Raw genomic sequence first — 26064 nt, forward strand, 5'->3', positions numbered from 1 at the left:
GTAAATATGTTTTTAATAAGCGATAAAGACGCTTTATGAGGACAGTTCAGTCTTCTTAATTTAGGATTGCAAATTAAGGACCTTGAATATTAAGATTTGATAACTTGTTGAGAGTCCATTGTTGCATTTTTTGGCTCTTCACAGACCCCCACAGGGAGGAAATCATGTGCATTTCTAATTGCTGTTTATCCTCCAGCAGCTGGAGAACAATGTGGCTGACCCTTCTCACATACCAACTTGCCAAACTTCTACTCGTCAATGCTCAAAATGCCTGTATTGGAGATTCCACATACAGGAATCCAGGTCAGTGGGGATCTTTCAAAATGCAATACAGCAGCTAAACATAATTGATCAACATGGAAGAGTTTGTTTTGTTTTTTTTACAGACTGACGTCAGCTACTCCTACTCATTTACACAACAAGTGCAGTAGGTGAAAGATTGATGATAATCTCTATTGTCGCCCAGATTTAAACAATTCAAATCAGACCTTTTACCACTGGGTGAAAACTCACCAACTCTTGCTGTCTAATCAGCAACCAGGTTATTTACTGGCTTCGGCTCCAGTCAGCGTTGATGGGAACTGAACACACACACATGTTCAATGAGGATGCTGCACTCCGGGCTGCAAGAGTGGATGCAGTCCAAACACATATTAACTGACAAATAAAGATATGATTGGCTGATTTTTACTTACACTACAGATGTAAGTGGAGCAACATCTGCAAATCAGTCAAGAAAAATTACATTTTTGTCAGAGAAGTGTGCTTTTCAGACTTTTCAGCCTACCACACCCAACAAGCTGCAGTGTGGCATCTTCAGAGCATGGAAGGTTAATGCACGACTACTGGCAGTGGAAAGCTTTGTCGTAGCCAGTGTAATGAATAAAAACACTGAATATTCTTTTGCTGTGCAGGAAGAAAAACTCATATTATAAAGAAAAATAGTTCTGCCACAATACTGGCTTGAAGTTATAAAGAGTAATGTTACTTCAAACCTACTTTTTACATCAGTAATCTCCAACTCTGGTCTACATAGCTCACTTTCCAGAAGGTATGAGATGTTTTCCTGCTGCAACACAACTGATTCAAATTAAAATCTCAGACAGGCACTGCATGAATCTGCTGCTGATCTGTTCATTTGAGTCAGGCGGTAAAACCACAGACTGTATGTAAAAGATGGAGCCTCGGTGACGCCACCCGCAGGTTTCTGAGGAGCTGAATCGAACTAAAAGGCAGTTTCCATTGTTGCCATTTTGGGAGCGTCGTGCTTTTCGTCACTCGGGGGAAATAGAAAAATGGGCGAAGAGGTGGAGCGGAGAGGGAGGCTGTGAGCATGGGGTCAAACTTCAGTCTACTTGCAGCTAAGAACTAACCAAGCTAACAGGAGCTAACCAGCTCATGGAGGTATCTGGGGTAAAGCTAAGACATGCTGCTAGCTGACTAAAACCTGTAGTTGTGCTACACTCTATCTCAAGGGTCACCAACTCTGGTCCTCAAGGGCTACCATCTTTTAGTGTTTCCCCCCTGCAACACACTTGACCCAAATCAATGGTTCATTAACAGGCAGGTCCAGAAGATGACAACCTTTTCATTTGAATCAACTGTGTTGTAGCAGGAAAACACTAAAACCTGCAGGACGGTAGCCCTTGAGGACCTGAGTTGGAGACCTTTGCCTCCAGTTAGCGGATACCTATTAATTAAAAGGCCACGCCCCTAACTATGCAGAATTTCAAGACTAAGTAACATCTAAACGGATGAGTTGTCATGAAGGTATACCTGACCTATTAAACCTAAAATGTTTTTGTAGACGTGTTTATTTCTACTGTGAAGTTGGTCTTTTTAACACTCCTAACCCCTAGTGGATGAGGGAGGAACTGAAGGTTTGTGCACTGTATTGGCTTCACTTTTAACCGCAGGAGGTTGCTGCCTGGTTGAAACGGAAACATAAAACCACAAAACATTTGCAGGACAGCGGGCTTTGAGCAGTAAATTCCTGCTCACACGGTGTTTACATGGCTCATTGACCTTGGTTTCTTCTTGTTGGTTTAAACCCTGTGGTCTTCCCCTTTGGTCATTTCTCTCTCTTAATCTCTTAAGAAGCCTTGTTGATTCTCATCTCCTTCTCTTTCTCTTCAGCAAACTCAGATATCAATGTTATTTGCGGAAGTCAGACAGTGGACCTGTACATCCTCCTGTGTCCCATCTATTTCAATGGATACCATGAGTCACTGCTGGCCCTCAACTCCCAGCACTCCAAAACCCAGTGTAGAGGCATAGCAGACTGGACGGCAAACCCGCCTGTTGTCAAATTCAACTTCTCCATCACAGACGAAGCCATCGCTAAATGCTCCAGCACAATGACTGTACGGTATCAGAGCCCAAAATATCCCGCAACCCACAGCCCACAACACATCCTCATGAAACTCTCTTTTCTCAAAGGTTACCCAGGAGGTAGGAACTGGGATATTTGCAGATTTCTCCAGTGTTCAGTACGTCAACATCTCAGGCATGGTCTCCTCTGAAGACCCGACCACAGGAACCATCACCTACCAACAAGGAATGATGTACAAGTTCTCCTGTCGCTACCCACTGCAGTACCTGGTCAACAATACTCAGATGAGCGTGTAAGTGAGTCGTTGCTTTGACAAAACCTTAAAGGATTAAGTACGGATTAAACCAAGGTGGTTGTAAATGATTCTTTATAGGAAAGATTAAACTTCCCATGTAGTGGCTTTAGAGATGTGTGTTAGATCTGAGTCTAGTTTCAGCAACACATAAATCTCACCTGAGGCTGTTGTTCCCTCGTGTATCATATGAATGATGACCTGGTTTGTTTACAACTTGGGTTTTTCCCCCTTTGATTGATTTTCAGCTGCTGACAGAATCTTTTCTGTCCAACAGGGCCGGGATAAATGTGGCAATCAGAGACAATAACGGGAGTTTCATCAGCACACTGAGCATGCGACTCTACTCTGTAAGGAAAAGGAAGGTGTCAGCAGGAAATGACTTCGTGTTTACCAGATCACGATGGCCAAGTAGTTACTCAGAGGACAGTGTTTCTGCCTTCAGCACATGTGGCAGAGCGACAACAGTATCAAGATTCAAAGAAAGTATCCAAAAACAACAACTTATTCAAAACTGCACGTGTCTGGGTGCAGGATGGAAAAAAAAAAAAAAAAAAAAAAGTTTATGCCAGTTTTACCACAAAGATCCCTCAGATCAAATAGCCTCCGTCTTTGCAAAAAAAAAAAAAAAAAAAAGCTTGACTCCACATACTGGAGTCATGCACCAATAAATGGCAGCTAATCCGTTAGCATTAGAATGATAGCCAAAAAAAAAAAAGAAAAAAAAGTGGATGATTTGGTAGGTTTTCTACCTTGACATGATGGCAGCTAGCCTAGAAATGCTAATAGCTAGCAACCCTATTCATGCTAATACCCGACTGAGTGAATCTCTACTGGGTAACAAGCAGAGGTGGCAATTCCTGGTCCTGACATGTTTTTTAATCTACTTGTACATTTAGAACAGGTGTTTTCTCGAACAGGCTCGTTTACCTGGCAAATAAACTCTGCTTATTAAATTTAGCTGGTTTGGTGACTGGTCGGAACAGCTGCTGGACAGGACTTTTACTTTCCGGACCAGGAATTGCCACCTCTGATAACAAGCTATAAAGATGCTAATCATATGCCTCCCCATGCATATACACAGCCAATGATAAAATCAGTCATGTAAATGAGTTGCTCCCCAGGTTGGATGAATTTAGCTTTCTTCTTTGCAAAACCTAGCAGTTTAGTTCCTAGCGCCAGCTTGTTATACATGTTCAGATCAGTAGCAGCCTCGGGCAGGGATATAGCCTCCTGTTACTGGTCTATACCCATGTCTGAATGCTCCATATCTTAGCTTTATCCCTCCCACTGCAACATACAATAAGAAATGATTGTGTTACAAATAAGAGGCCTTTAAGAGCATCAGTTCACACAAAGACAGCGCCAGGATTACAGCGGATGCAACACCTCATGCAGCAAAATAAAAAAGAGCCATGAGAAGCCTTAAGATATATGAGTCGAATGTCATCTGGTTGCAGAAGACCAGTGTGACCTTATTAAAGCTTGCACAACCAAGATCTTCCATCGCTAAAGAAAGCCAGCCTTCATAACAGTTAGGTGTGATATATTTTATCGCCCCACAAATGGTTGCTTGTTTTTCATCAGTGGAAGAGAAGTTCTGAGTTTGGAGGGAAAATGTTTTAACTTCTGCAAGACTGTAACTGACATGTAATGTTTAGACACTGTCTTATTACACTCTATGATGACTTGAAATGGAAAAAAAACTAAATAATGAGGATTTTAATAAAGTTTTTAAGTACTTTATGGGTCAAAACACAGTCTAAATGTGATTTTTTGTCTGATCTATTTTTAACGTATTCCGTTGTAAATAATAATCTTTTATGTGTTAATGCACCAAAAGGACCAAAGCTACTCAAACAGCTTGCAGATCCCTCCGATTGGCTTGGAGCTGAAGACCAGGATCTTTGTCAAAGTAAAAGCATCCAACCTCACCACCAGGTACTTTGGTAGTTTATTACTTTCTATCCATCTATAAAATAAATAAATAAAGGAAACACTTTTTTGTCCTCTTTACTCTGGCATAACAAGATCTTCATACAGATATAATCACATGAAAGTATTTCCATCTTTTATGACATCAGCCAAAACCAAAGTTTGTTCTTACAGATTCAATGTGCTCCTCGACCGGTGTTGGGCCACGACCTCTCTTTACCCCGTCAACACTTCATCTTATGATCTTTTTGTTGGGTAGGTTACTGCAAAGTACAACAACATAGTCAACTTATCTCAGATCTTGATAGTTTGGATTTTTTTTTAACACAAACAAGAATAAAATGGAAATTTAGCCTCAATTGGTTATGTGGTTTTATGTGTCGGGAGAAGTATTTTAAAAAGTCATATTTGTCCTTCACCCTTATGTCTTATGTATCATATTTGATACATACAGTTTGAACATTTTTGCATCACTTTATGGTAAAAACTCAGCTCAAAACCTTCTTCTAAACAATCTCCTTTTTGTCCTCTGTTCCCTGGTGGACATAATGATAAACTACAATTGGTTTGACATATCACACTGTTATAAAAGGTAAATAAACATGAATTATTTTTGTTAATTATTTCCTTACATTTTGTTAAAGAGCCAAAGAAAAAAATAACTCAGTTAAAAATAATACATTAAAAATAAATACTTTTTCTTTTTTAGTTCGACTTTGAAGATTAACAGGTCTGAGTCAACCTGAAGAAGCATTGTGTGTCAACCAAGCGGCAATCTTTGATGGCTAAAAGTGAAGCCTAAGCAGAAGTGCATAAAACTGCAGTTCCCCCCTCATCCACTAGGGGCTGCAAAACAGAGCTAATCCCCATAGACTCCCATGTTAAAAAGACCAATTTCACAGCAGAAATAAACATGTTTACAGCCTGGTAAAAAAAAAAAATCCATTTTCAGTTCAATAGGTCAGGTTTACCTTCATGACAACTGTGAGTGAATCGTTTTCTAGCTGGTCCGTTTAAAAGTAATTAAATTTCGAAATTTGGCTATTTAGGGACGTGTCCCTTTGATCAACAGGTACCCAATCTCCTGCTTCAAGTCAAAAGAACGCAGAACAACCGCGGTTTTTAGCCGGTTAACAACGTGACTTAGCTTTAGCCCGCTGGTTAGCTCCTGTTATCTTCAGGTTAGCTCGGTTAGCTCTTAGCTACAGGCAGCTTGGAGTTCGTTCGATGTCAATCATCCACCATGATGCTCACAGCCCCCCTCTCAGCTCCACCTCTTTGCCCATATTTGTATTTTCCGGGCGAGACGAGACACATGCCCCTGCAATGATGGTGATGGTAGGAACCGCCCACCGAGCTTCAGTTCAGCTCTTCAGAAACCTATGGGTGACGTCACAGAGGCTCTGCCCATCTTTTTATATACAGTCTATGGTAAAAACTCAAAATATCTCTACCGCTATGTAAGTGTTCTCTGAACTCAGCACTGTCCACTCGTGGATGAACTGACTGGCAATGTAAAAGATGTATTGAAGTATGAGGTGATGTATGACAATGTAAGGGAGCAGAAATGGGCCTTCAAAGAGCTGAACAGCAACATATTTAGAAACTATGTTGAGCCAACTTTGAACTGCATTTGCTCTGTTCTGTCTGTTTCATGTCTGTATATCATCTCTATCGTCCTCTTCAAGATGTGATCGGGATGGTCAGACAGTCATCAACAGCAACGGGGCACAGCAGGAGGCCCGCTTCTCTTTTGAGGCTTTCCGCTTTGTCCAAAACACTGGCGCAATGATTTCCACCTATTATGTCCAATGTGCCACCAGGCTGTGTGTGAACACCATCTGCCCAACACTCTTTCAGGTTATTTTTCCCTGCATTACTTCCAGCAGCAGAGTTTAGTGCTATGCAGATGACACACAGCTCTACATCTGGGCTCTATCTGAGGACACTAAGATGGATCTCAGAAATGTCTTTGTATGTTAAATGTCTTTGTATGTTTTTGTTGTTAAAGAAAGAACAACAAATATTCTGATTATTGAAGAGTAAGATTGTTACTGAAACAACGTATCCAATGTTTGTGTTTTCACCAAAATGGTCGTCATTGAATGCAGAACTGTACCCAGAACACCTTGAGAAGGCGTCGCAGTGCCGATGAGGGAACCACCGTAAGCGATACGGCCACCGTCAGCTCAGGTCCCATCACCATCCACCTCGATAATGGTGAGGATGCTTCGGTTGGAGGCTCAAAGCTGTCGCAGCAGCTTGCTGTAGCGCTCAGTTGGTCATAAATGAAGTTAAAATTTTTCTTTTTTTAATTTCAGGGTATGTGCTGACATCTGCAGGTGTGTATCGTTGTTTATTGTTTTTATAGCTTTATTTATTACCATACTTAGGAACACTTGAGACTATTATTGGGAACAGCGGCTGTAGGACTGAAGTTTTGATTTAAAACAAATCAAAATCCAGAAAAATCCCATGGAAACATGGACACCTTTTTGCAATCAATGACAGTAAATGTTACAAAACTCATTTTCCAATGAGACATAGCGAAATTATTTTCTATTAAGGTATTAACTTCTTAGTTATTTGCTAAATTCAGCAAAACTGGTCTCTAAAGTCCCATAAAAATATTTGTTATTTGTTTGTTATAAGCTCAAAGAAATTACATCATTTGAGCTCTTGTTGGAAATGGGATTTACTCCATAATTCATACTAAAAGCATGTGTTCATGTGAATGTTGGCAAACATCAAATATTAGTGAAGAGATGGAGGTTCAAAGATTGGTCACAAATAACTTGCAGGATAATTTTCAGAGGGATGATATCATGTTCTTACTTCTCGTGTTTTTTTATCTTCCAAGGTGCGAAAGAGATGGACAGGAGCGACACTTTGATGGCCGTGGCAGCTGCAGCAGGAATCATTGGAGTCATCTGTCTCTGTCTGGTGGCCTTCATAGCTTACCAGAAATATAACTCGAAAGTCGCTTTAAACAAGACAATTCTGTACACACAGGAGTGACTGTGGACCAGAGAAGCCACAAGAATGCATGAAGAAATACTACCGTGTGATAACTGTAGCTGGATGTGAGCTCAAGGCTGCATTTTAAAGCCATGTACACATTACCAACAGACCTCATGTGAAGTTTTCACACATGCTTTTTTGTAAGACTGTTTGGGAAATTATGTTGTCTTTAGTGACAATTAGCGTACATTTTAGCAAACAGCCATTTAGAATAAAAAAAATAAAAGAAAACTTGACTCTTTCTGCAGAGCAACATAGAAACATGAATCTGATTTAGCATGACATACTAAAGTGATGGACATGGAGCATTTTTATTCTGACTGAATATTCATCTCATCATGGAAATAAGGATTCACAATTTTTTATTTTGCAATTAATCGTGATATTAAACGCCAATATTAAAATTTCCTAAACATCACTTTTTATAAAAGATCACGTATTAAATGAGATGACAGCTCAGCTCAGCCTGCACAAGGAGTGAAAAGGGTTTTATGATTTATCAAGCCTTGCAGCCTCTTAACGTGAGACCTGAAACCGTCAGGCTCTTCCTAAACAAGGAGGTAAACCTCTGTGGCAAGGCACCTACGTGTCTAAAATAAGCTTCTCTCTGCAGGATAATGTAGAATATTGATGCCTTTGATGCAAAGATACAGTTTAAATAAACACAAAATGTAATATTTACACATCTGCGTGAATAAAAGCAGGGGAAATTATTTCAGCCTGATAATGTGAACATAGTTCATAGTTCAGGTGATGAGAAATAAAATCAGCCGCGAGTGTTTCACTCCACCAAGAGCCAATCATCTAAACCTGGATTCATATTGAGATCAAGCAAACAATTCTGAACTTATACTTCCTAAGCGAGGACAAACAATACCAACACATCAGCGCCACGTTAGAGGTAAGAAAGATTTATAACTAAACCTTTTAGAGCCTGAGTGATCACAACAGCTCAAACTTAGTGATGCTACTAGTTATTATACAGTCACTTCCACAGAAGCAATAATAAAATAGCCCTCATACGCTTTTTGTAACCATGTTAAGACTTATTGATACATTAGTTAAATCAATACTGGCATTGATTCCTTTTATATGCCATTTAAACAGGATAATGATTATAACACACATGGGTTGGTTTTTCTAATACTTTTATAACCATTAAAGGCTCTGACGTTTTGTATTTCTTTCCAATAAAGATGTTTGACAACATTTCGTGGTTTATCATTATTTTTTAAATACAGTTATGTTTGTGTGATTTAATAACAGCTTGTTTGAACAGAAAATTAACTTGGATCATTTAAGTGCACCAAATAAAAAGCAGCCTTGTTATGTGACACTTTAGACCACGTTATTTTGCTTAACCAGCTATTTTTGCAGCTGTTTTGCTAAAGTTATTTAATTGTTAAATGATTAAAGATTGGTTACAAACTTCTTTTGGGACGTGGGATCTCTCCGGGTACTCCAGCTTCCTCCTACCGTCCAAAGACATGCACATTTAGTAGGTCAAACTCCGGTCCACCAGGGCTGGTTTCCTGCAGGTTTGTTATTATCTGCACCAACACACCTAATTAAAATAAAATGGATCCAACAGCTTCTTCTCAACTGTTTTGTTCATTTGGGTCAGGTGTGTTGGAGCAGGGAGACAACAAAAACCTGCAGGATACCTGAAGCCCTAAGGGACTGGAGTTTTACAATTGTGCTCTGAATTGTTACTTGGTGAGTGCGAGTGTGAATGGTTGTGTGTTTCTGTGTCGGCCTTGTGAGGGGCAGGTGACCTGTCCAAGGTGTACCCCGCCTCTGGCCCGCTACTTGCTGGGATAGACTCAAGCTTTTCCAGAACCATGAACTGGACTAAGAGGTTTGGAAAATTAGTTTTATGTTTATTCTAGATTACCCTTTTTATGATGAAAATTTACACTAAACATCACGATTTTCTGCCAAGAGGCTAAAAGTATCGACATCAGTATTGAAGCAAAAGCATCATAAACACATGGTATGGCATCGACAGGAAATATTCTGGTACCGCCCATCCCGATCAGGCGGTACCATGGTGATGGAGCAACAGTGGCCGTCCAGTAGATGGAAACATGGTCATGTGACACCACATTAAGTTTCCAACTTCTCCTTCATTATGCTTTTGGTTTGTTTTTAAACTTTATGGCCTTGAGATGAACCCATTTAGCCATTTATGTCATTTTACAACCAAAGCCACATCTTTACAGTGCCTGTTAGGACTAATTTTAAAGTTTCTGAACCAACTTTGCCTCAAAGTAAAGCTCATGTTTATAAATTAACAAAATGACAAATAAAAAATCTTTTATTCTCAGTTTAGAAATAAACATTGTTTACTTCCTATTACAATTTTATTTCCCATCCCATGGAATTAGAAAGCAGACCCAAAATCCTGATCCAAGCCCCTCAGCTTCCCTGTTCCGGCAAAAACACACAAGTGTGTCTCTGGTTGTTACACAGTAAAGATCAGCAACAATCCTACCACACGACACGGCTTCTCAACATTTTATTCCCCCTGCACAAACATTCAAGCACTTCTCAAAGACCGCATTGAGAAATACGTGGAGCTGGTTTTTGTAACGTTTTTCAGTCAGCAGAGAGAGAGAGAGAGAGAGCAGAGCAACAATACTGAGAGCTGGATGATGGTGCCCAGCTTGCTTATACAGAAGAAGAGGAAGAAAACTTCAGAGTGTGATGCTGGAATGTTTGCTAGTAAACAAGTTCCAGAAATTACGATGGACTCAAAGATATCAGCAGAAAACTGACTGCACCTGTGAAGAAGTCCCACTACCTGCAAAATACAAAAGACACACAACGATAGCAGCATTTCACGTCACGCTTCTGCATAATTTACATATCTGAGAGGAAATATTTCCCTGGTGTTGCGTCGCACTAATAATAAATGAGGTCAAATTAATATTCAATATGATTCAAAAGTACATTAACAACAGTTAACGTGCTGATGTGCCCTTTTTTAAAATATTGTTTTAGTACTGGAAATTAAAACTATGCAGCCGAACGGATTTTAAATTGGCACAAAAATCTGAGGAGAGTCCTGAATCTCTACAATATGGCTGAGTAACAACATTAACTCAGACAGATGCTAAGCTAGCACCACCGTTAACTCAGACAGATGCTTAGCTAGCAGCACCGTTAACTCATTCAGATGCTAAGCTAGCAGCACCACACCACCATTAACTCAGACAGATGCTAAGCTAGCAGCTCTGCCCCACCGTTAACTCATTCAGATGCTAAGCTGGCAGCACCACACCACCATTAACTCATTCAGACCTTAAGCTTCATTTTAAAAAACGTTTCTTGACCAAGCTGACTAAAACTTGTATGCCAAAGCCTTTGGAGAAACGAGAAAAGGCAAAAAGTAAAAACCATTAAATGAGTTAAAGCTTCCGTTTTTATTGTAAATCCTTGACTTTCTCCTCCCGTTTATCAATATAAAAAAAATAACGTGTTTTTGACAGATGTGAAAGCTAAAAGTACACATTTGTAGTATCAGGTCTGAATGGGTTAGGAACATTAAGTGCTAGCAACAGATCAGCGCTCAGCTAACGATCCCTGGTGGACACAAGGAAGCATCTTTTCCTATTTTTTTTTTATTTATTTATTTATTTTTTATATTTTACGTGTATCTTGGCACAGATGCAGTCTGGGGCTTTGTTTTGGTGAAACTGTTTCTCCGTTATGTGCGCGAAAAAAGAAAAAGAGGAGCTGCATGGGGACACAAGGGAGGGGATGATGAGAGGATTCTTCAATCTTCATCCAATCAGCTTCCAGAAATTCAACAAAAAATAAAGAACTAAAGAAAAGAGAGCGAACTTGAACATTTCACACTGTCAATAAATAGTGATTTTTTTCCCCCAGAGTTCCAGCTGTTATAATTCATCCTCTATGTGGTTTTCAGGTTGAGCCTTTTCTGTTGATTCTGCAAACAAAAAACAGAAGAATTAGGAAAGAAACACAAAAAGTCAACATTCCCTTCTTCATGTGTCATGATTATATTATTACTGTGCTTTCATTTACATTTTTCTACCAAGTAACCAGACTTTGTTGTAATATTTAACCCGAGATCACATCGAATATGTGGTACAAAACTATTTGAAAGCAGTTGCATCACTATGTGGTAAAAACCCTGTTGTATACAATCTGATACTGGTCATCTGCCGCCTGGTGGACACATTTTGCACTACAAAATTAAGTGGTGATAAGGAATACAAGCATGTACATGATTTTTGTTCTATTTTTTTTTTTTTGTTAAAATAAAGGTTTCATATTTAAAATAAATGAATAAATAAATTTGTGCCTATTAATTCTAACAGACATTTAAAAAGATCTGATCAAAAATTCTCCAGACTTCAAGGAATCCCTTGTGTTAACTCTGAATTATGACTTAATTAAGCATTAAAAATTCTCCTGACCCCTGTTGTTTCGACACATAACAGCAACCACACAGTGGTGTGGTGCTGCTAGCTTAGCATCTGAGGTTTTTTTATTCATAAAACTTAATAAACATTTGTTCCCTTTTTTTTTTTTTTTTTTTTTTTTTTTTTTTTTTTAATAATTACAGGCTATGAAAAATGCCAAATACAACATTTAACAAACAAAAAATAAAGTTTTTCTGCAACAATGTGCCAAAAACTTGGCACTGGGCCCTTTAAACAAATGGAGGATGAAGACAAAGAGTCACTTGTCTCCACATTTGCAGCCATTTTCAGGCACATACTGGAATATTTTATCTTTAAGTTTGGATTCCCCCACAGTCACTACTGATCTATAATTTACATCTCTGTGTTTTAGTCATTTTGATTAATGGCAGACAAACCTGTGGTTATCGTTTCTTCTGTGGGCTCTGATTGGCTGTCTGAATTAGGCTGTTGAACGGTTTCCTCAGTGGGCGGAGTTTCACCTGGCGAGACGTCTTCTGCGTTTCCTGCTGTTTGGAGAAACACACCAATTATATGCAACCCTTGTTTTCTAGAAAAGCTGAGAAATTTCTGAAAAACACAATCAAACCTCAAATCGGAAATTAATTTAAATCTTTAACACATGAATAAAAAATGATCTTCTGTGTCTTCACTGACCAGGTCCTTTCGCTTAGAAAATATAACTCAGAATTTGATGCATTAACAAACAAGAAAAGTACAGCAAGAAGTTAACAATAAAAAGCTTAACTGTAGTAATTAGTTCAAGGTGAGGGTACCACAGTTGAGTATAAAATGAGAAGGGGTGGGAAAATTAAAAAAAATAAAAAATAAATATTGAATATCAAGATTATTTGCTTCGCAATTTAATTAAAAAAAAAAAAAGAAAATTTCAGATAAAAATAATCCATGGTAAAATTTGTCATTTTTATTGTTTTTATTGATCTTTTTACTTGTCTTCTTGGGCATTTTAGCAGCAGAATGATGGTCTGGCTACTGTGTTGTTTTTTCCTAATTGAAATCAAGAAAAATGATGAGCAATGACTTTTTTTTTTTTTCGTTTTTAGACATCTGCAACATTGAGGAATTGTGAGAGTCGTAATTTAAATCGAATCGGCACTCAAAATATATGAATAGAATTGGGACAAAAGCATATCGTCACAGCCCTAAATATGAGACTTCAAAATTTTATTCTATAAAGATAGTGTCTAGGTAATTAATTTATGCCAAACTCTATTAGAGAATTAATCAGTGAGCTCCAAAAATATCTTTTTCATAAAAAACTCTTAACATTTAATAATTATTGTTACAGTGCTGAGATATAAAGGAACTTCCAGGTAATTTTAATGTAAACAGGCCGTCATGTGACATAGGCTCAAGAATATCTTGGAAAACCTCCTCTTTGGACAAATATCTGCTTTTTTTTTTTTTTTTTTTTTTTTTTTAAATTTTTTAATCAGAGCTGCAGTAAAATACTATTTGGGTAAACATTTAATTTATTTTTTCATCAATAGGGAAGAAAAATTTCAAATTATCAAACTAAAGAGGAAAAAACAACAAGTCTTCACATAAACCAGTCATTTTCCTCTTCCTCAACAAATTTCAATACTGAGCGGCATGTTAGAATAAAAACAGCATGTTGGTATCGTATCAACATGGTTTTAAGGTTTCAAACCATAAATCTATTTAAAAACTGTAAAAAAAAACAAAAAAAAAAAAAAACAAAAAAAAAAAAACAACTTTCCTAAAAATTCTTAAAGGGTGAAGAGGTCTGATAAAGTCTGATAAAAAAAATAAAAATGCATTTAGGACTTTTTATATTCAAGTCAAGTTACTGTTTCGACTCTGAAACAAACAAACTGCAGAGATTTTATTGCATTTTAAAGTCCTGAAATAAGAAGAAAAGCTGTTAACTCACCGCTCTTGGAGTCTGTGCTCTCCTCTGTCGGTGGGACGTCTTTTTCCTCCACCGTGTTATTGGCCTTGCTGCTGCTTTTGTCTGCGTTTGTGCCGTTCTTGGGTTTAGCTTTCGCTTTGGGCTTGGCGAACTTGGCTTTGTTGAGCAAATAGTTGACCTCTCGATCCAGAAGCGCCACCTTGGACTCAATGTCTTTGGACAGCAGGATCGGGCGGGCTTGAGGAGATCGTTTCTCCTGCTCTGCTACCGTCTCGTTCTTCCAGGTCTGAAACAGGAAACGCAACACGAACGTCAGAATGAAAATAAAAATGAGTTGGCGATTCTCTTCATCACTTCATCACTCACTGCTGTTTCATTGATGACTTTTTCCAACATGTTCAGCTCAACCTCAGTGAAAATCTGGTCGTCCTCTGGGATCAGTTTGGCACTCCTGTGGAACAGAAAAAAGGACTCGATCGGCAACATGCACCAGCTTAACTCTTGTTCCAGCCTTAAGTTTTGTCCTGTCTGTAAATCTTAGTGGTAAAAAATGTCATAAAGCAACAAAGTGCAGTGAAATGGAAACATCAGATGTTTTTCTGCCTTTTTGTTTCCATATAAATCACTTATCAGAAGTACCAAACCTTCAATTATTTTTAGGGTTTTCACCATATACTGTATATGAAAGATGGACGGAGCCTCTGGCGGTTAAAAGTGAAGCCTATGTGGAAGAGCCAGAAACTGCAGTTCCCCCTTCATCCACTAGGGGCTGCAAAACAGAGCGAATCCCCAAAGACTCCCATGTTAAAAAGACCAACTTCACAGCAGAAATAAACATGTTTACAGCCTGGTACATAAATCTAATTTAGGTTTAATAGGTCAGGTTTACCTTCATGACAACTGTGGGGGGAGTGAATGTTTTTGTAACTCGCCCGTTTTTTTGTTTTTTTTTTAAAAAAGTAATTTAATCTCGAAGTTTGGCATATTTAGGGGCGTGTCCTTTTGATTGACAGGTACCAAACCTCCTGCTTAAAGTTTGAAGAACGTAGAACAACCGCAGTTTTTAAGCCGGTTAACAACGTGACTTAGCTTTAGCCCGCTTCCCTCCGTTAGCTGGTTAGCTCAGTTATTTCTGGGTTAGCTCAGTTAGCTTTTAGCTATAGAAAGCTTTTTATATACAGTTTATGGTTTTCACCCTTTAAACACCAGTTTGATTTTTCAAATTAGTTAATATCAAACAAAAGATTAATTATTTTCTTACTAGTAATATTCAGAGAGATGGATCTTGAGTAGAGATAAGTCATAAACATAAACAAACTGCACTTTCTGCTCCTTTTCTTCTCATTTATACCATGGAATACCACATGATAAGCACCGTTCCCGCATCAATTTTGGTTATTTTGAAGCACCAGCTTAACACGATCATACAACTTCAGTACTTGTGATGGAATAATTTAACCAGCATCCCCAGAATGACCAGAAGTAACTTCGGTTGGAATGAATCAGTTCAAATTAAAATGAGAATAAATCAGAATTAATTCCCTAATGTCATTTCCGTTTAGGTGTTTACATGGTTATCTTCCACCTGTTTAAAGCTGATTTAACTTTTATTAAAGAGGAATTAAAACTCTTGTAAAGATTTTAAAGTGCATTTACGCTTTAAATGTTTGGTTATTTTGATCAGATCTTAAGTTGTGATTCAGGAAGAAAAAACTGATGATTTGCAGCAGTTTCTTTTGTGCTTATACATATTTCAACACAAATGCCACCAAAAGGTGCAAAATACACAGACAGTATAGATGGGATACAAAATCAAGGTGGGTTTATTAAAAAGTAATAAAAAGAACTTTATGCCACCAGCTTCAACACAGACAAAATTATCACAAAGTCAAAGAAAAAGAAAAAAAGTGGATAAAAACGCAGTAAAACGCCTGAAGAGCTTCCATCAACTCACCTCAGAAAGAAGCTGGAGGTGTTGAGCAGGCTGTCGAGGGCGGCCAGGCGGTCCGGCCACTTGCGTCGCTCCTCCACCCTGAAAAACATGTCCTTACAAAGGCTCTTCAGCTGAGACAGCTTCTCTTTCAGCTGCTTGGTGGTGGCGGCGTAGCCTTCCTCGTCCATCCACTCCGACGCCTCGCTCAGCTTGGCGGAGATCTGCTCCTTCTCCTCCTCGGTCACCACCTGCTGGTAGTCGTCCTGGTACAGCTTGTCCTGGAAACAGAGCAGTGGTTTGTTTTACTTTTATCCGACCAGGTCATCTTAACGACACCGTAATGAACTTTTACCATTTTCCACATCACACGCCCCCCATTGCTAATCTAGCCTCCATCCTGCATCCTACCTGACCCGTTAGCTCTCTCCAGTCAGCAGAAGACGATCTTACAATGACTTGTTTTGTGTCTCTCTTTTAATCTTGTGTTTCTTTGTGGAATCAGTGACATTGCATGTTCAAAACATTCAGTGTATTTTCTGGCCTGAACTAAACTCGCGTCCCGGATGTAAAAGTTGTATCGTGTCGGTTTCTCAGCCTTGGGATGCTCTCAGCTCCAGAAACGCACATGATAGATGTCACTGTGTCACCAAAGAAGACTTGAGCGTCAGAAAGTTGCGTAATGCGTCTTTAGAGAGAAGAACATAAACATTAACCCATTCCTACAGGTATGAAAGTTGTCTCTGGGATGTTCATTTGGAACATAAAACATTTGGGACATTTTCCACATCCAGAATAAAACTTTAATCTAAAATCGGATGCGTTTCAGCCTGCAGGCTGACAAACATGAGCGGTGAGACCGCCACCAAACTGCTCATTCCCACCCACATCAACTTTCACTGTCTGGGAATGATAACAAATTATCATGGAGAAAACACATAAATAATATGATTGCAAAGATGGGTACGGGTATCTCAATTATAGGAAGATGGGCAACTTTTATGAAGCAAAACATCCTCATAATTATAATTCAATCACTGATTTTATCTCAACTAGATTTCTGTCCAGTTGTTTGGTCAAATGCCACAAGAGATGTGTTAGACTACAGAGCTGCCCAAACGGTACTGAAGTGTGATTTCTGGACAAATATCATCACAATGCATAAGAAACTTAACTGGTTGTTGGTCAAAGACAGACTCTTATATTCACTGACAGTTGTAATCAGAAATATATCTGTATTAAAACTACCTGTTACTTTATTTAATAACCTTACTTTTAGTGCTGGAAATCACAAATATATCACAAGACATGCAAAAGATGGAAATTTACCTTGCCTAAAGCAAAATCAGCTGCCATAAAAAACAGTTGTGTATAGAGGCATGAAAATATGGAATTCTCTACTAAAGAACATTAAATTCTCCACTAATCTAAAAACAACTTTAAAATATTATTAAAAGACTATTTGTCAAAAGTATGGGTATCTATTTAAATCATACTTATAAGGGTTTGGTGATAAAAGTATAATAAATACATATGTATGTATAATAGAGTAAACTAATTGATAATGTGGATAGAGGTGTACTAGAAGATTTGTATTATAATCAAATATACAGGTTGATTTTCAATTATGAGTAAGAGTATCTTGTGCATGAATAGGGTGTGTATTACAGTAAACTGTTTATATGATAGAATACGATGTATTATGGTTAAAGTACTGGATATAACATGAATGGACATGACATGCATGCATTTAGTGTGTAAAAATGGATGTAAAGAGATGGATTTAAGTATGTAAGTAGTTTGTATTCCATGATTGAACAGAAGTGCTGATGTGCTGTGTAACTTTTACAAGTTTTTGTTTTTTGATGTAATAATTGTGCCGGACCCCAGGAAGAATGGGGATCCTAAATAAACTAAACTAAACTAAAACAAAAACCAAAACTAAACCTAAACCTAAAACTGAACCTAAACTAAACCTAAAACTAAACTAAACCAAACCTAAAACTGAACTAAGCCTAAACCTAAAACTGAACCTAAACCTAAAACTGAACCTAAACTAAACTAAACTAAACCTAAAACTAAACTAAACCTAAAACTGAACCTAAAATAAACCTAAAACTAAACTAAACTAAACCTAAAACTGAACTAAGCCTAAAACTAAAACTGAACCTAAAACTAAACTGAACCTAAAACTAAACTAAACCTAAAACTGAACCTAAAACTGAACCTAAACTAAATTAAACAAAACTAAACCTAAAACTAAACTAAACCTATAACTAAACCTAAAACTAAACCTAAACCTAAACTAAACTAAATCTAAAACTAAACCTAAAACTGAACCTAAACTAAACTAAACCTAAAACTTAACCTAAACTAAAACCTTAAACTAAGCCTAAGACTAAACCTAAACTTAAACTTAAACCTAAACCAAACCTAAAACTAAACTAAACTAACCTAAACGGTGCATTCCAGCCGATGTTCCTTCCTACATTCGTTCTGTATGGATCCACTGTCAGATTGTTGATTCATTGATGATACACAATAAAAAGAGAGTTCTGTAAAACATTCCTAGATCCTGCTCACCTGCGTCTCAAAGATGAACGCTTCCAGGGTGTTCAGGGTTTTCTCCCGCTCCTGTTTGGCTAAATCTCGGTCTGTCAGATCCTGCAGCCTGGAAACAGAGGGATTTTAGTGGATAAAAGTGGGATTCTGACGAGATGTGAGCGGAAAAGTCTTTACTTCTTCTGAGAGGAAGCGAGGTAGTCTGCAGTGGGGTCGATGATGTCGTTGATGAGGAGCTTCACCGTGACGTCTTCAGAGATTTTGCTTTTTTTCTGAGGTTTTGTCTTCTCTGCTTCTGCGTTGTCGGGTTTCTCTCCGTCCTTTTCTTCCTGAACCCGGAAGGAAACAAAAAGCAGATGAACCCGCCTGAAGCAACAGTTGGTGCGAGCGGCGAGTTCCCACCGGAGATCTTACCGCAGCCTCCGTCTTGCCGCCCGACTCCTCCGTCTTCTCCGCACTTTTCTCTTCATCTGCCTTTTTCTCCGAATCATCCGGTGTCTCTTTGGGCTCTTTGTCCTTCTGGTCCTCGTCCTTGCCGTCCTTTCCGGACTCTGGCGGTACCTCTTCCTCATCCTCGACGGGAAAAACAAAAGAAACATTCGAGGTTAGGATCTTATACCAGATGTAAAAGTTCAGTGAGTGAGCTTCGCATCTCAGCAAGTGGAAGTTTGTCAGAAAAGCCAGAACTGGACCCGACCTGGGCAGGTTCAGTCACATTCGGAGCGGGTTCAGAGGATCCTCCTCCAAACAAGGTGGAAATCGTGTTTCCCAGCTCTGAAACACAGCAGTGAAATAAAGGTTAGTCAAACTCGCATCAATACGCCTGTAAAATGATTTATGTTTAAACATGCTGCAGAACCAAACATTTCATTTATTTCCATTTTAATTTAATTTAATGTGCCCAAAAAGTTAAGGATTTTTTTCTTTTATTATACACAACAAATTTATAGTATTAAAAAAAGTATTCAAATTATATTATATATATCATTTTATTACATTTCCCCACATTATATTACATATTTTATTTAAAATATATTATTTAACATATTTAAATATTTTATTTAAACTATATCAGCTTACATTTTAATTAAAACAATAATTTATATTTCAGTTCAATTATATATTTTATTTAAAACCCATTATGTGATATTTAAATTAGATTTGACTTAATTTGTTTTTTTAATCTTTTATGTATATCATTTTTTAAAGTCTAAAAAGGGAATTTAAAGCCATCACCTATTAAAACACTACGACTTACTAAGAAGTTATAGATTGAAATATTTAACACATTTCTGATTGAACAGAAGCAATCGAAAGCTGTATTTCACATGTTAAACTCACGACTATCATTAAGAATTATTATTATTTATATTATTGTTAATATGACTATTATATTTTTGAAACATTACAAAGAGCTTCAAATATCTGTAGATAAAAGTCAAGATCAAGTAAAAAAAACAACAAAAAAAAAACTCTTGTATGGTCGTGTACTTGTTACTATGCACCAGAAATGCCAGATAAACAAAGTTTCTGCTTATTCCAGATGCAGTTTGATAAAAACTTCCCCAGAAAGAAAGACGGCAGAAATCTTCAGTCAGCAATGATGACGGACGTGTTTGCCAGACCTCTGAATACACATTTAATAAGAAAACTATTTATTTTTTCCTTTCTCTCTCTTTTTCTCTCTACAAGGTGTTTTCTGTTTTCTCGTCTTTTCAATTCTCTTTCTGTCCCTCTTCTGTCCTCTCCGGTCCAGCAGTACAAACTTTGTAATACAAACAAATATGAAAAATAAATAGAAAAATAAAATTAAAATCCAGAATATCAAGGGGAGCATTTTATCTATGATGCTTCCCTTGACAAAGTAAATTTGTCCAGCAGAACACAGCATCCAAAAAATCCATTTTGCCTGCTTAAATGCTGGACAAGACAAAAAACAAAACAAAAAAATAAAAATAAATATCTAAATAAAAATAAATCACACGTCTAATGTGGAAAAAAACACAAAGGTTTTACATGCGGTGCGTTTCCTAACGCTTTGGTTCAGACTGAAGAACGTACTCGTTAAAGTGGATTCCTCTTCCTTCTCCTCCACGAATGTTTCAAAGACAGACTCCACCTGCAGATGGAAAAACACATTTTTACTTTATTTACTGGCAGAAACAAAGTTTTGTCAAAACAAAAACAAAGAGGGAAAACAGATCCTGTAGAAGTTGTTTCAACCATCCAGAAACACCTTCGTTCCTTCAACACGAGTTAATCACATCAGGTTTTATTCGACACCGATGAGCTAAACTAAACTCACCCGGTCCAGCAGCAGCACCCCGCTTTCGTCCATGTTGAAGTGGGCTTTGATTCCTTTGGACTCGGCATCTGCGTGCTTCTGGAAGCTGCTTCCCACTCCAGACAGCTTGACCGTGGTCAGATTCAGAGAGCCGAACACACTGCAACACACCAGGACAGGACTTAGACTTCCCTTCCGACGAACAGAACCACAGCGATCCTTCCAACCACATCTCCCAGAAACAGAGCCCCACATTCCCAGAATAAATGACGAGGAGGAGGACGTACCTGAGTTCTTCCTGACTCAGGAAGCTGAGGTCGCCGTAGTTAATGTTGAAGGAGAAGTCGTCGTTATAGCGATTGAATGTGATGACTTTCCGCTGGGGGTAAGGCGCCATCCTCTGGAACAGGATGCGCTTGTTGTGTTTCTGGGTTTTCACACCATCTTCCTCCATCTCCCGGGAAAACTCCACCTGCCAGAGCGAAGCGGCATTAACATATACATGTCTGCCCTTCGTTGTGCACGCATCACCACCTCCCGTCTAAAGAAAAGTGCTTTTAATACGCAGATGATAAACAGCTTCCAGAGGGGGATCGATACATTATGATTGGAAAATGATGTAAAGTCGGTCCTCAGTTTACAAACGAGTTCCGTTCCTACGCTGTGGCGTAACCCAAAAGTCGGATTTTTACCCTTATATGCCCCCTAAACACTCCCTTAATTACTTACTTAATAACTGTCTAAAGATATGTATTGAACATCATATTAATGGAAAAAGAGACATTTTGATTCAAATAAAATAAACACACACAAGGCGCTGTCTCAGCCTCCGCGTCACGCTTGTAAGAAGTTACATGGAACCTTGTAACTTCAAAACTTACTCTATTGTTTTTACATTTATTTATTGAGCGTTGTAAAGTCAGAGGCCAGACAAGGCTTGACATCGACACCAGACTTCTGAAAAAGCATCGAATAAAAAGCAGCGTGTCATTAGGCCTCAGAAAGACTCCTGAGAACCGCTGCAGACTTTCACCTGCGATGAGGCTTCGTAGCTTACCGAAGTCGTACAAAAACATTTTGACACCTTTCTGAGCGCCGTGTACCACATAAAATCAGTTTGACGTCAACAAGCACAACCAGAACAAGTTAATACATGAATACATAAGGCGTACCGGATCATAAGGTGCACTGCCCATTTCTGACAGAATTTAAGGATTTTAATTGCATCTCAAGGTCCAGAAAATATGGTATTAAATACAAGTATCTACAGAGGCTTATAAACATACTGAATAAGAAAATGGATCCACCCAGACCCAATAAATCTGGATCAATCTGGACCAAACCAAAGATTCAGACTGGAGGAAATCTACATGATGGAGAAACTAAAATACATTAAAACTAGAGAAGATAAAAAAAAAAGTGAAGAAATGGACATCTGGGAAAATAAAGATAAGACATTGTAACACATAACAAAGCTACCGCCACGACCAAAGAAATTCAGTGTTTGTTATATAAAAAAAAAGGAAAAACCTGATTTTCTATTCGATCATGATGTAATCTGCAGGTAAAGCTCTGAACCAACCTGAATGGGGAAGACGGCCGCATCTCGAACCAGGAAAGGTTTGACCTTGAAGGCCTTGCTGAGGGCAGCAGCCTGGTACACAGCCCCCATAGCTGCTGCTTCATCTGCATTGATGTTCTTCCCCAGCTCCTCTCTGCACACAAAACACAAGTACTTTCTGCAATTTACCACAAAAACATGTTGTGCAGGCATGTCTAAGTCCGGTCTGAGATCTACTATCCTGCATCTCCTCTCCAACACACCTGAGCCCCTTCTGCTGCACGTCATCAGTCTTCCCAGAGGCCTGGTGACGACACATTCATTTGTTTCAGGTGTGTTGGAGCAGGGTTGCATCTAAAAGTTGCAGGGTGGCAGATCTCGAGGTGTTTTAGTGCTTCATTTAAAGTTAAAAATTGTTTCCTAAAACACAACAAAATGATCAAACATTCTTCACCTCTGACACTGACTTACCTGAACATGTGGATTTAAACTAATTAATTACCAACGTGACATTTTATTGCATTGTAGAGACGGCGTTTGACAGTGAAAGACGACGGCATGATTTGACACTTACTTCCCGACAGCTTTGAGCAGCACCTCTTGAACTTTGGGGACCCGAGTGGCGCCTCCGACTAAAATCACCTGCTCAATTTCCTCCTGTTGACACGACAACAAAAAGTCAGAACCACAGCGGTGGCACCAGCCAGCTCATATTCGCAGATGCCGTGAGATTCCTGCTCTGTTGACGCATTAGTTATAAATATATATATATATATTTGTTTTGTAGCGACCAATACGTCAGACACCGAAGACATCTGGATATTGTGTCAACTTGTAAAAAACATGTAAGAACACCAACCAGTTTCATTTCTGCAGCGGTGAGAGCATCCTGGACTGGGCGAGGGACTCGCTCAAACAGATCTGCACACAGCTCTTCGAACTCAGCCCTGGTCACCTTCGCTTTGAAATCGATGTCATCCATCAGGCCTTCCACCTGCGGCGCGGAGAAAACGGGCAAATGTTGCCAACTTGAAGTTATTTACACGCTTGGAGGAGTCAGTTTCAGACAAATCTGTCATTTTGACTGAAAGCAGTGTTAGAAGGGGTGGAGTGGCTTCATCCTGGCCACCCTGTTGGCCGTCACAACCGTCACATAAGTTTTATTTTATTTTAATCCACCATGTAGAACCACACTGATCACCTCAGAGAGGCAGAAACTAAACAGATCAGCAGAAGAACTTCTTGCCAGTCAGGCTTTGAATCCCCACAGAGCTCTGACAACGTGGAGAGTTTACCGCCATCTCCACCTCTCAGGCCCAATGCCCAAATCCATTTTTTACACTAAAATCTAGTTTTCTTCATGGTCGTTCAGAAGGTTTTAATGAAACCTTCATCATGCTGAAGTATGAACATTAAGTGGCCCTGACGTGACACGCATCCAGAGAGGATAGGTCAACGTGACACATGCACACGATCATAAGGTGCACTGTTAATTTCTGAGAGAATTTAAGGATTTTAATTGCACCTCAAGGTCCAGAAAATACGATATTAGATAAAAATATCTACAGAGGCTTAAAAAATACTGAATAAGAAAATGGATCCAGCCAGACGAAATCTGAACCAATCTGGACCAAACCAAAGATTCAGACTGGAGGAAATCTACATGATGGAGAAACTGAAATACATTAAAACTAGAGAAGATAAAAATGAAGAAAGGAAAGAAATGGACCATATCTGGGAACTGACGTAACACGCATCCAGAGAGGATAGGTCAACGTGACACACGCATGGTGTTGTAAATGTGGATGCTTCACATGTGTTTATGGGAGTACTTGCATACTTGGAAAAGACAAAATTATGCCTGAAGAAGTGACTGCTACTTGTGAACAGATGCAGCAGCTGAGTTCATCCGTGTAAATTCGTGCACTGGTCCAATTTTACCCAACTGCACCCACACAAATCCATGAGGATAATGAGCAAACCCAACTGGTTATTGGCAGATATCTCCCAGTGAAATCTGGACTCAACCAGACTATGTAAAACCTGCAACCTGATACTTATAACACATTAATCGTAAATACACCTTGTCACTACTTAATCGCATTATTTTTTTTTATTCATTCTGACATTTCATGTCATGTGTTTGTGCACTGTGTGTCACTGGTTTGAATTATAATGAAAAAAGGAAAATACAACAGCTAAGTTCATATTTGAAGCTTTATTTTAAGCAAAGTCTGCTAAATATTTGCTGGCGGTGTCCGAAGTTGGTCATTAAGGGCTGCTGTCTCGCAGGTTTTCATTGTATTCCTGATTCAGCACGCCAGACTCAAACGAAATGGATCCAACGGCATGTGAAGTTCTGCATAATGTTGATCAGGGATTGTGGTGCTCCTGCATTAGATGACTTCTTGTCTTATTTAGCCACTTTAGGGGCTTTATTCATTTGAATAAATTTCAAATGGCTTTTATTTCAAACGAAGCGATGTCTGCATCACTTCATCTGCATCTTCTTACCCCGATGCTCCATCACTCTGGAACAGGATAAATCTGGACTCTTCAGACCACATAACCTTCCATTGCTGCAGAGTCAAATCTTTATGGTCTTTTACAAATTGAAGTGTTCATTCTGTTCTTCCAGAATGTTCTGCGTTATGAAGAAAGGTCCCATTTAACTCAAATCAGCAGATCTGGAGCCAAAAGATCACAGTTTGGGACTGGAGTGAGTTTGTGAAACCTGCTTTCTGTAACAGGCGATGATGTTTCATGATGGTGATGTTTCATGATTTTTTCCTTTTTTTATTTTTCATTTATTTTTTAAATAAATGATTACATATTTATTTAATTTATATTATACTTTTTTTATTTGTTGTTTGTTTTAGCAGCTTTAAAATGTCAGACAAAAAGCTTTGAGATAATTTTCTTATTCATTTCATGAATGAAACCTAACCTGTACTACATTTCACAACAAAGAATTTGAAAATAAAAGGTTAAAAGGTTCTGCGATGGACTGGTGAGCTGTCCAGGGTGTACCCTGCCTTTCGCCTGCTGGGATAGGCTCCAGCTTCCCCGCAACCCTTCATTGATGAATGAATTTAATTTAAAAAATAAATTGAAACCTTAAGATTTTCTGCTATAATTAGCATTTGTGTTCTGCTTAACATTTAAAGACAGAAATAAATTTTTTTTTAAAAATGAACAAAAGCCACATTTCTTTTTGTTTTTTTTTTTATTTTCTATTCATTTATTTATTTTTTTTATTTAGGGGAAAGGACCTGAGGAAAAAGAGGTGAGAGAACAATGTTAAAAGTAAAGGAATCACTGTATCTCTCAACAGCCATCTCTGTCATCATTGTATGGCTGGAAATTTCTGCTGAACTACACAGCTACACTCCCAGGAAATAAATATCTAGTTGTACTTTCAGGAGTACAAAGAACTGTCACTAGGGTGGAACCCATAAAGGTACTGCTGTTGTACCCCTAACAGCTCAGTTTATACCTCATTAAGACCAATACTCCTCCTCTGGGGTCGGTCTGGTCTTGAAGTACAAACTGCACAGTTAAGGGTACAACAGCAGTACCTTTGCAGGTACCGCCGCAGTGACGATCCTTTATGCCTCGAAAGGTACAATTAGATATTCAACTACCGGGAGTGTAAACAATGATGACAGATAGGCAAAAAAGTTTGTCTCTTTTTGGTGTCTTGTTGAATGAAGTGTTCAGTCGGGGTTTAAAAAAAAAGGGGAAGTATAAAGTAAAGTGATTTAAGGTGATAAGATGGTTAGGTTTGACACACCAGAGTTGG

The 26064-nt window shown here is 38.5% G+C and overlaps 2 protein-coding genes across 3 annotated transcripts in view; one reads left to right on the top strand and one right to left on the bottom strand.

Moving 5' to 3' along the window:
* Positions 1–209: 209 nt before the first annotated feature.
* LOC306761347 (zona pellucida-like domain-containing protein 1) lies at positions 210–7577 on the top strand (the record flags this gene model as incomplete). The annotated part of the gene is made up of 9 exons (XM_079247472.1): positions 210–303; positions 2137–2363; positions 2440–2624; positions 2902–2974; positions 4468–4565; positions 4734–4814; positions 6248–6419; positions 6671–6836; positions 7420–7577. The coding sequence occupies 9 exons, from the start codon at positions 210–212 to the stop codon at positions 7575–7577; spliced, it is 1254 nt and encodes a 417-aa protein (XP_079103598.1).
* A 2302-nt stretch (positions 7578–9879) lies between these two features.
* hyou1 (hypoxia up-regulated 1) overlaps positions 9880–26064 on the bottom strand; it is a 29205-nt gene continuing 13020 nt past the window's right edge. Inside the window, exons 10-24 of one of the 2 annotated variants that reach the window (XM_079247854.1) lie at positions 23122–23256; positions 22837–22919; positions 22284–22416; positions 20989–21173; positions 20723–20861; positions 20479–20536; positions 19115–19191; positions 18832–18990; positions 18595–18746; positions 18439–18526; positions 15880–16136; positions 14292–14376; positions 13947–14211; positions 12430–12537; positions 9880–11532 (exon numbers count right to left, since the gene is read on the bottom strand). In XM_079247854.1, the coding sequence (XP_079103980.1) occupies positions 11483–11532; positions 12430–12537; positions 13947–14211; positions 14292–14376; positions 15880–16136; positions 18439–18526; positions 18595–18746; positions 18832–18990; positions 19115–19191; positions 20479–20536; positions 20723–20861; positions 20989–21173; positions 22284–22416; positions 22837–22919; positions 23122–23256 (1974 nt within the window). In that variant the 3' untranslated portion in view covers positions 9880–11482. Of the gene's footprint in view, positions 11533–12429; positions 12541–13946; positions 14212–14291; positions 14377–15879; positions 16137–18438; positions 18527–18594; positions 18747–18831; positions 18991–19114; positions 19192–20478; positions 20537–20722; positions 20862–20988; positions 21174–22283; positions 22417–22836; positions 22920–23121; positions 23257–26064 lie in introns of both variants that reach the window. The other variant, XM_079247853.1, reaches the window with a different exon arrangement.

Source organism: Telmatherina bonti, assembly GCF_933228915.1.
Source record: "Telmatherina bonti genome assembly, chromosome: 10".
NCBI lineage: Eukaryota > Metazoa > Chordata > Actinopteri > Atheriniformes > Telmatherinidae > Telmatherina > Telmatherina bonti.